Here is a 17058-nt window from a genome sequence, read left to right on the forward strand (position 1 = left end):
ATTTAAGCAAACGCTCAACTGTATTTTAAAATCACACATTTTCAATCATATGTTTTGAAATTGCCGTTTTTTCAAACCTAGTGTTTTACAATGGAAACCACTGTGTCAAAATACAGAGAAATTAGGCCTCAAGAGCTGTCCATGATTCTTGTACAAGGACCACAAACACAGTTTATATGTAATGGCAGATAAGGACATATAAACCAAACCAAGTTGTGGGTTGGTGAAAATTACATAAAGAGAGAAGACTTTTTGGCAGCATTTTCTGAGAAGGAGCCGATTCACTAAAAAAATAAGAAGCATTAATTTATTTATGTACCATGTGAAACAACAGTGAAAGCAAGTAGACAGTATCATCCTTTCCAAAAGGAAGGTATTTTTCTAATAGATATTTCTTTGTAATTTGTAAATGAAACAACAATGAGTTTATTTCAAAAATTTGTGGTCCATCATTAATTTTTTTATTTTTTTTATGCCACATGTCTTCGTCGGATTGAGATCCCTTGCATTCGAGGTGTTCGAATTGCATGGGATTCTTTGTAACCGTGAGAGGCTCTAATAGGACTTATTTTTCCGAACAAGTAATCACGTTGTTCAAGGCATACGTTCGAATAGATAAATCCCATTAAGAGTCTTTCACAATTACATATATTATCGTAGGAATCTAACCCGGTTGACACTGCAATTTCTATGGATTATTATTATTTCTTGTGAAACCTCCTGGACTTCATTAAGTAGCTATTCATGCACATTCGATTAATGTTGAATGATGGATTTAGTGGTCTAGGGATGATATTATGAAAAGATGTAAGAAATTCTTGGGTTTGACTTTCCAATGGGTGCATGAGCATCTTCTAATTTGCTTTATTACATCATTTGAATTGCTTAGATCATTCCCACAAACGTCAACTGCGTGCTAATTACTAGAGCATCAACGAAAATTAAAAATTACCACAAACATTGACAAAGTGCAAGCAATAATGTGAGATATATAATGTAACAGACCGTTATACGACTGTCATACAATTTGATGATGTAACAGTAAAAGTTAATCATTGAATCAATACTTGCATAAAATAATATATATATATATATATATATATATATATATATATATATGATTTTTACTGTTACATTATTTCAGTTGGACGATAATCGTATAGCAGTATACTAAATAACATTACTATCTATAATAACAAGAAAAATAATGCTGAAAAACCACACTTTTATCATAGCTCGCTGATTTTGCAATCACTATTTTTTTGGGTTTTATTTATTTATTTTTTGTTTTTTTAACGGGGTTAATCCAAACACTATCATGCAGGGACGGAACTAGGAGGGGTAAGGGCCATGGGCCCCCCCTCAATTACAAAAAAGAAAAAAAAAAATTATAAGGTTAAAAAAAAAATAGTCTATTGGTCCCTACCAACAAATTATTTTGGCCTTTAACCTCTGCTCATAAGAACTTTTGGTTCTGTCTCTGCTGCCACGTCGACCAAACGGATAGTAACATGGTAAAAGTATGGTTTTAAGGAAGGAAGAAAAAGAAAAAAGTTGTATGATGAGGAGCATTGGAGGAGAGAAGATTCTTGTATAAAGAGAGAGAGGGAGATCGAGGGGGTCGTCCTATACTAATCATGATATTTCCTTTCCCTTTAACACAATAAAATGAGTGGAGTGAAGCATACCATACTGATGAAAAGCTCAACCTCTAGAGAGAGAGAGAGAGCTTAGTTGGTGAGCAGTCAGCATTAGCAAGTCTTGCCGACAAGAAATTCTGTCTCTCCACTAATTAGACCAAGGTGGTAAAATAATACTATACTCACTTCAGTCTACTTTTCTACTCACTTCACTCACTAAAAAAAGGTGAAAGACCCACTTGATTTTTAACCTTTTTAACTGTTCGTGGAGGGGTGTGGATGATTCTGAAATCAATCAAGAGAGAGAGAGAGAGAGAGAGAGAGAGAGAGATTGTGCAAATTTCAGACCCCTTTTAAGGATTTTGTATCATGAGAGTAAATGATATGGGTTGTAGTTTCCTTGGAAATCTCTACTCTTTTTACCATGAAAAGATGCAAAGTAAACTCTTGATAGCCTTCCATAATAAGGCATCTGCTTTTCTTGGAGTAAAAATGGTTGATGACAAGCAATTTCAATGATTCATTATCTGCTTGCCTTGTGTGTGAGTGGTGAAATTATCCTTCATAACACTTAAAAGGAGGGTGCATAAGTATTTTTCAATAAACTCAATCGATTAAAAATTGCAATCACACGCAATCATCAAGCACAACAATTTTGGTTACGAAATTTAAACCTTTTAAATAACTTTTCAAAAGTAAAATCGCTTCGAGACAGCCAAACTCAAGAAATCGATTTAGTATAGAAGAATAAAATTACAAGCAGTTTATACTTATAAAACCATTGTAGTAAAAACCTAACATGTAGCCAACAAACGACTCATTTGATTTCTACCGCAATAGCTCCAAAACTCTGATCAATCTTCTATTTAGTTTTCTTTACAACACGGAATTTCGATGGCTTGAAGTTTTTTGTGAATTTGCATGGTTTAAAGAACTCTAAGAGAGGTAAAGAATTAAGAATAAGGATGCAACGTCTTATGAAATTGTGCATAAAGATGCTTATATAGTCTTTGAAGAAAATTGAGGTTGAGATGAAAGTTGGTGTTTGAAAAACACAATAAGAGACAATAGTTTCAAACGGATTACTGAAGCGTTTAAACTTGTGCTAGGGTTTCACAATTTTCTAGCAGTCGACAGTTGAACATGGTACGATAGAAGTTATGACATAGCATCTTAGATCTACTTGACCAAACATCATGTTCGAACCTTCTAAGAACATGCTTGCGACCAAGCTACTCTGTGGCTCTTTGAAAAATATCGCGTTTGAACTCTCTTTGACTACATTTGCCATTTGATCTCTCAATTGATCTTGTGAAACTCCTTTGTTCGATCATTCTGCAACTGCCAAATCAATTGAAGCTCTTGTAAACTTTGAATTTCAACAGCATAAGTATCTTCGCTCGAACTTCTAGCGATTAGAATTACAACCAAAGCTCTCAAGTATCAGTTCTTTCAAGTACTTGAAGATCACGTTTGAATGTCCATCAATTAATCGGCTTGCAAACGACATATTCTGTTCTTCAATTTTAAGTACCAATTCAAGTCCCAACTTAACCATTAAACCTAGAATTACATCGAATTTAGTTTTGATACTGAATTAACCAACATAAAACCTAGCAAATAGTAAGCAGTTCTAGCCCAATTCAATGCCTTCTTTTGCCCTCTCTACTCCTATATTTTACTCAAAATAGTTGCACATTTACCGTAATAAACCAATGTTTATAGCCATGCTACAACAATAGAATAATGGTGGAAACAGAATGAGTAGATTATATGTACTATTATGCTAACAAAAATTATATACAAAAATGTACATATATAATTGAAAATTGGTAACTTTGAAGAAGAAATGATTCATCCACAGTACATATCAGGTCATCTGCATAATTATTATGCTCCTCTGGATTAAAGAAATATCTATGACTTGTGATGCCATGCAAAAACACTAGGCAACACCAATGCCCATTATTGTTTTGCTTCCAAACTAGCTCATACATATTATTGTAGGGAGAAAATTATGGACAAAGTTTTCCTTCTTTCCAACCTGGTTAAATAGACCAACATCCGTATTTAAATTAAGCATGCGATTCTCACGTACATTCGGCTAGCGTTTGATTCTCCAGTATGTCAAACACCTTATGTTGGAAATAATGCTATTATATCTATAGAAAATTAATTACAGATAACTATGTGATAGTAAACATATGATTAAAGAATTATACAAGGATGCCTGCCGGCGGCCACCTCTTAAACTACCACTGCCCGCCTGGCCGCTAGATATAGTTTCCAACTCCCATGGCAATTTCAAACACAGAATAATCAATTCAAAGTTCGTTGTAGACTCACTCTCAAGCATCTTCTGTGTTGCTCCAAGCCGACAAGTCTCCTTTGCTTTGGGACCTCTCAAGACCTTTCTCGCAATCATGGGGAGCATCACCAAATGACTCTGCATGAACGTCAACCGACTTTGGAATGTTTAACAGACAAGTAACCCAAGGCTGATTTGATTGAGTAGTTAAAAAGAACCCCCAACCTAGTTTTAACCATCAATTTTTTATACGATCCGTAAACTTAACACGAACTTAGTACCAAAAAAAATTAACGAGTTACGATGGAGGAGACTGACGCGTTTAATTAAATGAGTCGGGTTAGAGTTAAAGAGTCTGACGTGTCAACACGCAGACACGAATTGCCAACCCTACCCCACTCCCTGAGATTTCTTTCCACGACAAACAAAGCTTGGATAAAGACTTCCACTTGTTTTGTTGTGGGGCTTCGCTCTCTCAAAGACACAAAAACCAGGAGATATGGATGAGATAGAAACAGTTTAGAAGTGCTCTTCCAGCTAGAAAGTTTTGCACTGAGGTCCTTCCGAGGTAGTTGACCCACGTACGAATGGCCGGCCGGCTGGCCATCCACCCAACCGGTTTGAGCAAACTCCATGGCCTTTTGCAAGAGGACACCTGATCTGTGCCGGAAAGTTGAAGTCAAATCCTTTCTTGGATCCTTTAGGCAGATTCCTCTTTAATCATGGTCCAACCGAGTTCTACTCACCACCAACCATCTCATATGGTGGCCTCTCCAGTCAAACGATATCTTTGTCGAATGCTTCTGCCACCAAAAAAGATTTAATTATCATTATTCCTCAGCTTCTTCAGTTCAACTGACTAATTATTTTTGTCAACAGCTACAATTAAGCTTATGTTTGTTGACGTGTCTTTTTTTTAGAAGGGGGGGGGGGGGGGGGGGGGGGTGTTAATTTTTTTTTTTTTTGTGGTTTGAAAAATTAGTCTGACTTGACATAAAGGTAAAAACTGTTTTTCTGGTTTTAAGATTGCTCTGTCTTTTGAGTTGTGTGTTAATGTTTACGTTTTGATAACTTAAAACAAAAGGCAGAAAACGAGTAAATGTTCAGGCAAAAACCTATGCTTGGAGAGGGAACTCAATCTAAGCTAAGAGACCGACCAAAACGCCACCCTTTTGTTTTTTTGTCTTTTGTTTTCTCTTCTCAAAATAAAAAATTAACAAACAATCCAAACGCGAAACACCCACAAAAAAGGTTTCACTTTTATATCAGACCAGAACATTTTTCAAATCCAAAAAAAAAAAAAAAAACCTCCAAAACACATTAACAAACAGGTTCGAGGAGCTTGTTCAAACAGAATCATAGTTGCCTTTGAAGATCAATTATTTCACTAATCGTGCAAAATGGTGAAGATTGGTAATATGAGGTCCGAATTACAGGGAAAAAAAAAAAAAAAAAACCAGCGCCTTCATAGATTTTGAGAGTGCAATGACTTCGGATATTTTGGAGTAATCAATGTCCTCGAGTCTTGAGATAATAAACTACTGCCTGTAATTATATATGCATGAGTTTGCAGTCCAAAAAAGTAAAATTAGTGATTCACAAAAGAGCATGATTTCAACAATGGATATTCAATCGAAAAACTTAAGGAGAAATAATAAAACCTTCCCCTTACTTAAATATTATTTATCTGGAAATTAATTGAGGAACAAAAATTTACAACATGCTTCCTGTTCTGTAACTTTTTTTCATGCAGCATTTTCTATCTTTACAAACAAGAAGATTTCCTTTTTTTTCTGCAAACCAAAAAACTCCAATATTATCATCTAGGGTGAAGATTGGCAATTGCTCGAATCATGAGGCCGAGCAGCAGTAGGAGTACAAAGATTCATCCCCTAGCAAAGTCCCTCTCTTTTTCCCACCTGACTGCCCCAAAACCTTCTAAAGAGTAAGTAAAGAAATACCAAAAATCGAAAACAGGAAGAAAAAAAAAAAGTTGTGGAAAGAATTTAATAAATCCTACAAATTTAAGTTTCTAAAACAGAAAAATGTTACACTGACGATGTATCAACCTCCTTTAGCACATCATCCTCACCGTTTGCCAAGGTGAACAGCTCGGCATCCTTATCTTCATCGCTGGAAAAATCCCGTCTGTCAAGTTTCGAATGAGCTGCAACGAATATCAGCCTCTGCGCCTTGTCCATGCCAACCCTCGAGGGCGCATGCGCGCACACCCATCTCAAGAAAGACCAATTGCATTTGAATCCACAAGAAGTTGCATGAAGAAAGATAAGCCTGACAGCAACTTTTCCTAGCGACTTAAATTCAGTAAGATATGTTTCCCACACAAGCCTACTGCTCTGTGGATTGGCAAGCTTCATCTTTCCTGTAACAGGGTCCCTCTCCTTCATCTGTACAGCTCTTGCATAGACAGGATCAAGCCCTTCTGTTCTCCATTTCATGAGCTCCATTAGCACAATGTGAGCTTCTTCCCGCGAAACAAGCCGGGTTATGAGCTTGTCGACATCCTTTTCCTGGTCGGGTGTCAAGCATTTGAATGGTGGAAGGTATTTCCCACTAGTGTCTCTAATCAAATACAGAGGATCAAGTATGTAAGCAGCAGCCCAAGCAGGGTGATAATTTTTCTTGAATCTCCTGTCAATCACCTTCTCTACCAATCCTTCTGCAATGTGGAATTTAGAACACCAATCCTTCACTTTTGTTCTTAGCTCATCCCAAAGAGGGAGACATTGCCCAACTAATGGCCTTTCTATCTCAATATCTTGAGCCATGTCCTTCACCAATTTAATCAATGAGTGAACTGCATCCAATTCATTCCAAAACCCGGCACCCCGAATCATCTCGCCAACTTCTCTTGCAATAGGGTCCTCCATTGCTGCCATCTTGTACGATTCATCCATCAAAACCAACTGTAATGATCGAGATGAATTCAGTATATCCTCCACCACTGTATATAGAGGACCAAAGCTCACACTCTCGCACTCGCGAAACGGCACTCGAAGCAACCCAGCGTGTCCGTACTCCTGCAACTGGAACTTATGGAAGGTGTTTCGAATCTGAGACTTGTAGTTGACGAAATTGGCAAGCTTGAAACAATTCTCAGTGACAGTCTTGAACAATGGAAGCTCCCTGCTGAAGTCCTTAATCAAACTATTGAAACCCTGAAACTGACAAGAGAGATTAACCATCCAATGATTCTGAGTCTCCAAATTCCTCAACGCCTTTGCCTTAAATTTGTCTGCAACTATTCCTACACACTGCTGCACAGCATTCCCACAAATGCCTGTGATGGTCTCCCACAAAATCTCCTCTGCGTACTTAGAAGGAACGGAGCCAGTAACAAACACTGCCCTCCTATACAAACTAGTGCCGTTCGGAAGATTCACAGTCAAATTAACCAAACTCTCTTCCCCCAAAACCCCATAATTCTTGAATTTCCACCCATCGGAGGCAATCTGAAAGAACATGGCGTCTTTAATCCTCTCTTCAGACTCAGCCTTGGCTTCCTCGAACTTAACATCCAATCTAGCGCCGGTGAACTCTCTGCGAGAAACCGCCGGTAAACCGACTTGATTAAGGAAAGCTCTGAACTTGGGGTGCTCCAAGCTGGAAAAAGAGACCGACCCACAAGACTCAAACACCCAATCAGCTAGAAAATCAAGAGCGCAATCACTCTGGTTCTTACTGAGCGTCGGCCCCGGTGAGGTTTTCGGACTCTTGAGCTTCTTCACACTGTCTTCCAACATAGCCAGAGCTCCCAAATCCTCCTTTCCACCAGAGAGCATCAAATGCGGCTGCTGTGAAAGCAGAGCCCCCGTGCTCGTCGCCAAAACCGTCGTCGCCGACACCGCCGACGAGTACGCCAGCTCGAACCGCGACGGATCAACTATCGCCAGCGGCGGCACCTGGTACGAAGGACCCGAGCCCCCGCCAGTACCGCCACCGGCTGAAGCCGCAGACGAGAGACGCTTACGAGAAGTTGGAGGCGGAGAAGCCAAAGAAGCAGAGGAGGGTGAAACAGAGGAAATGGGTTTGGCGACGGAGTTGAAGTTGGGGCAAGTCCCGCGCTTGAGGTGCTCCGAGGCTGTCCGGGAAGGGTTCGAGGCGGAGAAAACGGCGTCGCAGAGGGAGCACCTGAGCTTGACCGCCTTGGGCATGCCCGTCTCGGCGTTCTGCACCAGCAAGGGCTCCAGGTGAGCCCAGTACCACGCGCCTTTCCCCTTTATCGCCTTCGTACGCACCATCACCAACCCTTCGTACCTCTTGTGCATGGCCTTCGCTGTCATCTCGTCGCTCAAGACTGACCCGGGCGCTCCGGCGGCCGAGCCAGAGTCCACCGGAGCTGGTCCGGTGGTGTTCGTAGCCGCCATTGCGAGGACCCAGATGAAAAGAAACGCAAAAGCTGGGGTCTTTCTTGGGGATTCCGAATTCTGAAAGGCCCCTTTTTCAGTTCAGTAGAAGTAGTAGTATCTTCGTCGACATCGTCGTTGTCGTCATTTTTGTAGTGGGGTTGGAGAAAAAAAGGGTGGCGTTTTGGTCGCATTTAGCCGGGGAACGAAGCTGGGAGTTGCCGCAGTTCCAGTTTCCGGCGGAGTGCCATGCCGGAGCCCGGCGATCTACGGAGATTTTTGGGAGAGAAGAGTTGTGGATTTTGTTTCACTGATGGGGTCACTTCAGCTATTTCTGAGACCAAAAGAAAGAGAGGGAGAAAAAGAGAGGTTGACGCGCTCCTACGCGCCGCTATCATGCGCGTGGGGAGCATGGAAGGAGCCCTGTTTATGGGAGGTGGAACCAAGGAGGTAAAACCACAGTCCGATGTAGAAGAAACACGAACTGGGGATTGGTCGTTACAACCAAGTGATTGGGGAGTGCAACCCACGCGCCTTTGGAGGTTACTAGTTTTTGCACTCAATTCAGGCCTTTGATGTGTCTTTGCTTTATTCATATATTTTATCTTTCTTTTTGTGTTGTTGGGTCTTGTTTGTGGGTCTTGTGGGGGAGACTCTTCCTTGTCCGTTTCTTTGCTTTTCCTTCCTTCTTGTTCTTCATTTATTTTTAAAAATTATTTTTTTTTAAAAAAAAAAAAAATTTGGTTTTTTGAATCTCACAAACTTTTATTATAATTTGGATTTCCTTTTGTAAGACTTGTTCATGTGGGTTCATGCAGAATGTGGACATAAAAGGGCAACCTAGGAATTTAATGGGTTCTCCTCCAAGGACTTCTCACGGGGGGCAGTGTTGACCAAGACTCTTGCCTTGAATCACTTCCACCAAACTTCGTAGGCAATTTGGAATTTCTCTCCTTACTTTACTAAAACTAGTTATTGTATCTTGTTTAAAGCCTCTAGGGTAGGTGACTAGCATAATCAGAAAATGTAAAGAGGTTTGTTTTGGTCTTTATGCTCCAATTTTTCCACCAATGTCTGAATCATTTTAGGTTTTTTGTTTTTTTCTCTTTATCTAAAAGGGATCTTGAACGGATCTTTCCCGCTCCTGATTCATACCGAGAAAAGGTTTGCGAGAATATTTGAAATCAAACACACGATAAGAAACGGGTCATTTAGAAATTTTGTGTGCTCTAAAGTTAGTACATTTGGAAATTTTTGAGCTTGGAAAAAGGTTGAGGATGCTAGACAGGATGGGAAAAATAATTTTCATTTTTTTGTTTAATGTAATTGGTATAAGTAGATAAATGAAAACTAGTTATTGTATCTTGTTTAAAGCCTCTAGGGTAGGTGGCTAGCATAATCAGAAAATGTATAAAGAGGTTTGTTTTGGTCTTTATGCTCCAATTTTTCCACCAATGTTCGAATCATTTTAGATTTTTTGTTTTTTCTCTTTATCTAAGCAATAGAATTGGGTAGGAAACTTGAGGGGGTGTTTCCTGCTCCTGATTCATACCGAGAAAAAGTTTGCGAGAATATTTGAAATCAAACACACAATAAGAAACGAGTCATTTAGAAATTTCGTGTGCTCTAAAGTCAGAACATTCGGAAATTTTTGAGCTTGGAAAAAAAGTTGAGGATGCTTGACAGGATGGGAAAAATAATTTTCTTTTTTCTTTTAATGTAATTGGTATAAGTAGATAAATGAAACACTACTATAGGAACTTTGGAAAAATGTTTTTATGCTTCTAAACAACATTAAAAAATAGAAAATGGAGAGGTGCTTTTTTGGGTGTCCTAGTTCCTTGAAAAATGGAAGAAAAAAAAATGTGATGGTGATGGTGATGATGTTTTAGACATGAGATTATATTTATTTTTACATTAAAAAAAAGGAAATAATAAATGAGTGATTTTTTTTTTTTTCCATTTTTCTAAGCAATATAATGGGGAAGGGAACTAGAGGGGATCTTTCTCACTCCTAATTTAGATGAAAGAGATGAAGAAAATGTTTACGGTAATGTTTCTAAATACATGGTGAGAAGTGACTCATTTAACAATTTAGTGTGCTCTAAAGCACATTTAAAAAAGAAATTGAGGCTGTCCAGCTTGGAAAAAGAGCATATTTTTTTGGAGGATGTTCAATAGGATGAGAAAAATAATTTTCAGATTTTTTTTTAATGTTTGGTATAACTAGATAAATGCAAAACTACTAAAGGAACTTTGAAAAATATTTTTATGCTTCTTGTTAAATCACTATTTATCTTAAAAGTTTAAGCCGATAGAAATAGGTATATTTAATCATTTAATCAATACTTTAACACTCCCCATTACGCGTGAACTCAGACTTCCTTTTAATAGGTGAGGCCCAACATATGGAATATTTAATTGAAATGAAAAGTAAATAACAGAATCAAGATTCGAACTCAAAACTTTTAGTTGATACCACGTTAAATCAATACTTGTCACAAAAGCTAACAGCATTTAAAGAATAAAATGGGGAGGTTTTTTTGGGTGTCCTAGTTCCTTGAAAGGTGGGGGAGAAATGTGGGTAGTGATGGTGATGATGTTTTAGACATGAGATTACATTTATTTCTACATTAAATAATAAAAAAAAAAAAAAAAAAATGAGTGAAAAAAGTGGTATTTTTAGTTGTGGGCTGCTGCACAGGATTTCTGGTTGAATTTTGGTTTTTGATTGATCTTGGTACAATTGTGGTTAATGATTTTTAATGCAAGTGGAGTAGCAAAAAATATTATCAAGATCATATTTACGATGTCAACCATATATTAATTTGAAAATCAGCAATTTTTCGTTAAATATTTTCATTCTAAAACTTTTAAAAAATATTTTACACCGAAACAAATATAATCTTAGCACAATTAGAATGATTTGTCTTGAAAAGTACATTAATAATTGTGCAAGAGCCAAGAGTTTATCCCTTGCTAGCCTTAAAAAGAGTTTCCAATGGACGTGGGAAAGTATATTTGAAGACTACTAGCATGGATCACTCATTTTAAACTAAGTAAAATAATAGTAGGCTAGAATATTAATTAAATAATTATTTTTTATTAGCTTAAAATTTAAAATGAGTATTTTTTTTTTTTAATGAAAGATTTGAGTATTTCATTGATTAAAGATTACAAACATAAAACTCTACAAAATCATAACTATATGCTATAAGGTTACAAAGTCATAGATACAAACAAAATTCTTACAATAAAGTGCTGGCTATGACTTCATCTTCCACTAACCCATGTACAAAAATAGTTAAAGAGTATATTTACTCCGAGCAGACTAGATCTAATACAATGGTAGGCAAATATCCTACAAAATTTTATTTAAATCTGCCGTGAGAGATAACCTCTCACACTTAACTATCCAGGCCGTAAGAGATAATCTTTCACACCTGACTATCCTTCATCCCATAAATCGCCCAAGAGGGCCGATCTAAAAAGAAGAAAACTCTTATTCAAAGTAAAAAACACAACCAACAAACAACAACAGCAATCAGGGAGGAGATGAAGAGCACAAGACAAAGGTAGATGGACAGAAGCATAGCGGAGATGTCAAAATTGTTGATCTGATCGGAGAACACTTACAAACAAAAGAAAAAATCATAATAGGAGAGGAGAGTAGAAAGATAAATGGAGAGGATGAGAGAGCAGATCTTTTCCCTCATCTTCTTAAATAGTAGTGATTTAACATGATATCAGATCAAAGGTTTTGAGTTCGAATCTTGTCTTTGTCATTTACTCTATTTTCAATTAAATATTTTATATGTTGAATTTCACTAATTGAAGTAAGTTTAAATCCACACGTAAAAATAAAAAAAAAATGAAAAAAAAAGTGTTAAAATAATTAATTAAATTAACTTATTTCTATCCGTTTAAATTTTTAGAAGAAGTAATTATTTAACCTAATCAAATAAGTATCTCATCATACACTTACACCTATACTTATTACATGAATCATGTGAAAATGAAATCAACGAGTAGTTCTAAATTATTTCTAGAATCTTAAAGTTATAAATTTTCTTTTTTACCAAATTTTGTTTAAAAAAAAAAATGGCTCTTAATGTGTCAATTGTCTATTTTAAGTATGTACAACTTTCCCTCAAAAAAATAAGACACAATTATAAATAATTTAGATTAATTATACTCAGAATTTACTTATGCATTATTGGTAATACGTATAATTCTCCTTCTTGTTGAAAGTGTTTTGGAAAGTATTTTTTTGTTTTTAATTGATTTGAAAAGTGTTATGATGTGATATATAAAAATAAAAATTAGTTTTATAGTTTTAAAAAAGGTTTATATTTTTATTTTGAGAATAAAAAATAAAAGTAAAAGATACAAAATTTTAATTTGAACAAATTAAGAAAATTGGGTCTTGTAATTGTCTTCGATCTAGATATGAGTCATTAATATTTTTATATCATCATGCTATATTATGACTATCACGTCTTGTCACATAACTTTGAAAACTTCAATGGCATGCAACACATGCACACTCCCTTGATGTTAGCACTAATCCGAATTACCTACTCTTTTGTTATAAGGTTGAAAAATAGCTGTGCCACCAGGATTTGTTTTACCTTTGTAACCACTACCATCCTTTCACCTTAATTGTTTATGATTACCACAACAAATCTCATAGATTAACAACATCTTAAGGTTAAGCAACGTACAAGACACTGTTTAGGACACTGATCTGATGCTATATATATTAAGACATTCTAGTCCAGTAGGTCGCATCTTCCTTGACTTGAATCAAATGCGGAGCGCATATTCTGATACTAATTATCAAGGGTTAGTGACCGAATGTCGGAACCGGACGGTTGGACTTTGGAGGGATCCATGGCCCCACTTCACCCGAAAAGAACGTCAAGTTAAATTCTTAGTTTCCTTCTTATAACGAGGGTTTAATTATTAATCCAAAAGTTTTAAAATTGATGAATATTGATTTGATTAAACCCTTAATTCTTAATATCGTTATAGACACGGTATAAAAGAAGTTTTTGGTGGGGATGACTATGAAATGGGAGAAAATTAATCAAGATGGACTAATTGTAGCATAAATTGCATAATCCCAAAAATCAACATTGTTTTAGCATAACTTTTGATTAATAGGAGGCATAGCCGTCATAGAGTTTTTCAATGAGCTGTTAAGAAAAGTGACCTAATAAGTCTAATATCGTACACCATTTTCCACATTACAAGGTAAAAAAATATTGGGGCATCAAGTTTACGTTGAAAAATATGAATGGTAAAGAAAAAATTATGATGGTAAAAAATAGGACTTCAAAGTTTGATCGCAATGATGATATTTTTAGAATGTATTTTGTCTTATTTTTGGAGTGCTAAGAGGAGCGGACAAAATCATTCTCAAAATACCATGAAACCCAAATGTTGCTCTAGAATAACACTTTATAGAATAATATGAGAACATCCTTAGAATGAAAATGAAGTGAGAGTTTGTAACTTTGTATGGAAGAAAAGAAGACACTTGTGTTGTCATATTTATAGTGGTTTTAGTCTTTATGGTCATCTAACGATCCAAAATGATTCAATCCAATAGTCACGAATTGTAACCGCTATCTCTCACTTAATGGGCACCTAAATGAGCATCATAATGCCTTCAAACGGCTAGATTTCAATTCGATCGAGTATTGACTGAGACATCTATTGAGGCTCTCGAGTTGTTGTGTTGAATTGTGATGCACTCGGTCAACCGAGACATTTAACGTCAATCTTGTTTTTTCAAAATAATTTAAAGCTCCTCAATGCAAAGTGCACCGCCCAAAAGCCCAATGCTCAAGCTTGTGTCGCAGGCGGTGTTGCTGCTGTCATGCGACTAGCCCTCTTCTCCATCACTCAAGCCATTATTAAAGTGCGAAGGATTCCTTAAAATGTTTTTAGCTTCTTCATATCTAGACAATATGAGACACTCTTTTATCAAAATCTTAGTTTTTTCTCCAAAATTTTGGATTGACTTTCATGATATAAATTAATTGTTCGCATTAAGTGATTGAATTATAAAAATGTTTATATGTATTAAATTTCACATTGAATTCCTATTAGGTGAGATTTAGTTTTATAAATGATTTTAAAAAGTTTTAATTTGCAACTTAATTAGTTTTTTTTAGAGTGATAACACATATATGACTAAGAGCACATTTGGTATACAAAGTAATCATTTATTTAGAAATATGAATGGCTATTATTGTAAATATAAGAAGTTTGAATGAAATAACAATTTCTATTCTTTAGTTTGGTGATGTTGTGGCCTAATGTATGTGACGGTGTGTGAGTGGTTGTAGGGTTGTATGGTTTGACAGGATCTATCCTTGTGCATCGAATTGTTAAGCGTGCTCCCCCTCATTTTTTCTCCAAGCATGATTGACACCTTGGGTGATATTCGGGTTCTTGTCTTGCATACCTTTGGCAAGACCTCAAACTTGTCCACATGCTACCATGCGGGGCACGCCTTCTTGTGTGGTTGTCATGGACCATGTGTGCATTTTTGTGCTCTTGGATGCGGAAAGTTTTATGAGTGTGGGGCTTGTTGCCTCTGTTAGCCCAAACCGAACGTTATTTAGTTTGGTGACGACGCGTGATTCTCTCAATCGAATTGAATCAAATCTTATAACTTCCTTTGACTCAAAATCGATAAGGAAGAATAAAACTTCAAAACATTATATGGTGGCCGACCACCCTAGCAAAACACCGAGGGTGGACAAGACCACCCCCGATGAGCATTGGGGGTTGCCACAACCACCCTAAGCCAAGGGGTTGTCTTGGCCACCCCTGGTGTCACATTAGGGTGGTTCCTCCCCCCCCCCCCCCCAACATAAATTTTGGGTTTCTAGAAAAATTTACAAAAATAAATAAATAAATATGTTTTTTGAAAAACTCATTTTGTTTACCAAGCAATAACCATTCCACTTTTTTTTTTTTTAGTGAAATTACTATTCCTTAATTTCGGTGAATAGTTAGTCCCACACAAAATGTGTAACCAAACAACAAACAAAAAAGAAAAGAAAAAGGATGTTCCATAATAGTCCTTCAATTCTGAGTCAATTATGCACATCAAACTTGCATCAACACTTAAAAAGAAAAAGAAAAAGAAAAAAATAACCGTGCCTTTACACTTTCCATGGTCGTTACTATAAATTCGTTGAAACTTCCCTAAAAGCTCTATGAAGTTTCTTTTTTCTTTTTTCTTTTTTTTTTTTTTAAAAAAAAAAAAAAAAAAAAAAAAGTACACATGCATCCCTTAAATTATCACTCAATTGTCAAAATACCATTCAAACTACCAATTGTGTCAATTCACTCCCCTCCCCTAAACTATTAAACAATGTCAATATGCCCTACAATAACAAAAATACCATTCATAAAATTATAAAAATTCTTAAAAACAAAACAATTTTTTTTTTAAAAAAAAAAAAAAAAGAAGAAAAATTATTTTTTAAATTTGGTTTTATATAATTTCAGTTTGGGCCACCCCTTGAATTTTTATTTCTGTCATTTTTTTTTTTATTTTTTTGTAAAAAAAAAAAAATAGTTTTTTTTTTCAATCTTTCAAAAAAAATTTAAAAAATTTTAATTTAGTTTTTTCTTTCAAATTTATAAGGATAAATTTACCTTATTAAACTTTTTTAAGGTTATTTTTATCTTTTTGTTAATTTTAGGGGAGACATTGACATTTTTTAATAATTTAGGAGAGGACATTAACATAATTGATAGTTTAGGAGCACAGTAATAATAAAGTGATCGTTTGAGAAGAATATACGTAGTTAAAAAAAAAAAAAAAAAATTCTTTCACGTGTCTTTCTTTGTTGTATTTTTTTTTTTTTCCTTATCTGTCTCAGTAACCAAAAGAGCATAATTTATTCAAATTAAAATATAAATGGGGTTTTATAGCTAACTAAATATTGACCAATATACAAATATTTATTAAGACTAAAGTTAAATTTTTATTTTTTTTTTAGAAAAAAAAAAAGGCATTATCAGTCTTTATTGAATATTCTATGAGTCAATCAATATAAACCCCAACTGTCATCCACCAACCGATGTACGTAAATCTTCAATCCGTAAAGACCGATTTGATGTCCTTGGGCCTAATACCTTATTATTGACAAACAAAATAAAGGAGTGAGACATTGACAGCATTTCTGACTTAAAAAATATCTTCTTCCTTTCTTCTTTTTAAATAAAAAAGAATAATTACACCGTTAGTATATATAGTATGCCATAATTATTTTTCACTCTTTATGATTTAAAAAGTTCATAGGAGGTCCATGTGCTATGCAATAATTACGTTTTACTCCCTGAGTCGATTTTTCGTCCACAATTTTGACGGAATCTGTTAGCTCTACACGTCAGCGCCACGTGTCGCCAATAAAATGGCGACACGTGTCTATCTTAATAAAAAAAATATAAATTTATTAAAAAATAAATAAAAATACTTATTAATTTTAATTTTTTTAAAAAAAATAAGTTTATTTATTTATTTTTTAATAAATTTATATTTTTTATTAAGATGGACACGTGTCGCCATCTTATTGGCGACAAGTGTCGCTAACGTGGCATTTGACGGAATCTGTTAAAAAATTTAATAGAATTTGACGCTAGGAATCGATTTGTAATTATTGCATAGCAAAGGGACTTCCTATGAACTTTTTAAACCATAGGGAGAAAAATAATT

The 17058-nt window shown here is 35.6% G+C and overlaps 1 protein-coding gene across 6 annotated transcripts; it reads right to left on the reverse strand.

Moving 5' to 3' along the window:
* Positions 1–4690: 4690 nt before the first annotated feature.
* On the reverse strand, positions 4691–8653 carry LOC133854372 (uncharacterized). 6 transcript variants are annotated; one of them, XM_062290547.1, is made up of 2 exons: positions 6007–8653; positions 4691–4751 (listed from the first exon to the last, which is right to left on the reverse strand). In XM_062290547.1, the coding sequence occupies exons 1-2, from the start codon at positions 8334–8336 to the stop codon at positions 4706–4708; spliced, it is 2376 nt and encodes a 791-aa protein (XP_062146531.1). In that variant the 5' UTR covers positions 8337–8653; the 3' UTR covers positions 4691–4705. The 6 variants fall into 6 exon arrangements, with proteins under 6 accessions (XP_062146531.1, XP_062146533.1, XP_062146536.1 ...); XM_062290549.1 differs by lacking the exon at positions 4691–4751 and adding an exon at positions 5601–5867 and having other exon boundaries at positions 6041–8653; XM_062290552.1 differs by lacking the exon at positions 4691–4751 and adding an exon at positions 5601–5871 and having other exon boundaries at positions 6041–8653.
* Positions 8654–17058: the final 8405 nt, after the last annotated feature.

The sequence above is a fragment of the Alnus glutinosa genome, chromosome 13, assembly GCF_958979055.1.
Source record: "Alnus glutinosa chromosome 13, dhAlnGlut1.1, whole genome shotgun sequence".
In the NCBI taxonomy this organism is placed as follows: domain Eukaryota; kingdom Viridiplantae; phylum Streptophyta; class Magnoliopsida; order Fagales; family Betulaceae; genus Alnus; species Alnus glutinosa.

Excerpts from the sequence above, each read along its gene's own strand:
- LOC133854372 (XM_062290547.1), bottom strand. The coding sequence starts at position 8,336 with ATGGCGGCTACGAACACCACCGGACCAGCTCCGGTGGACTCTGGCTCG. Across the intron at positions 4,752-6,006 it reads CTAAAGGAGGTTGATACATC|AAGCATTCGACAAAGATATC; the intron begins GTCAGTGTAACA and ends TTTTGGTGGCAG.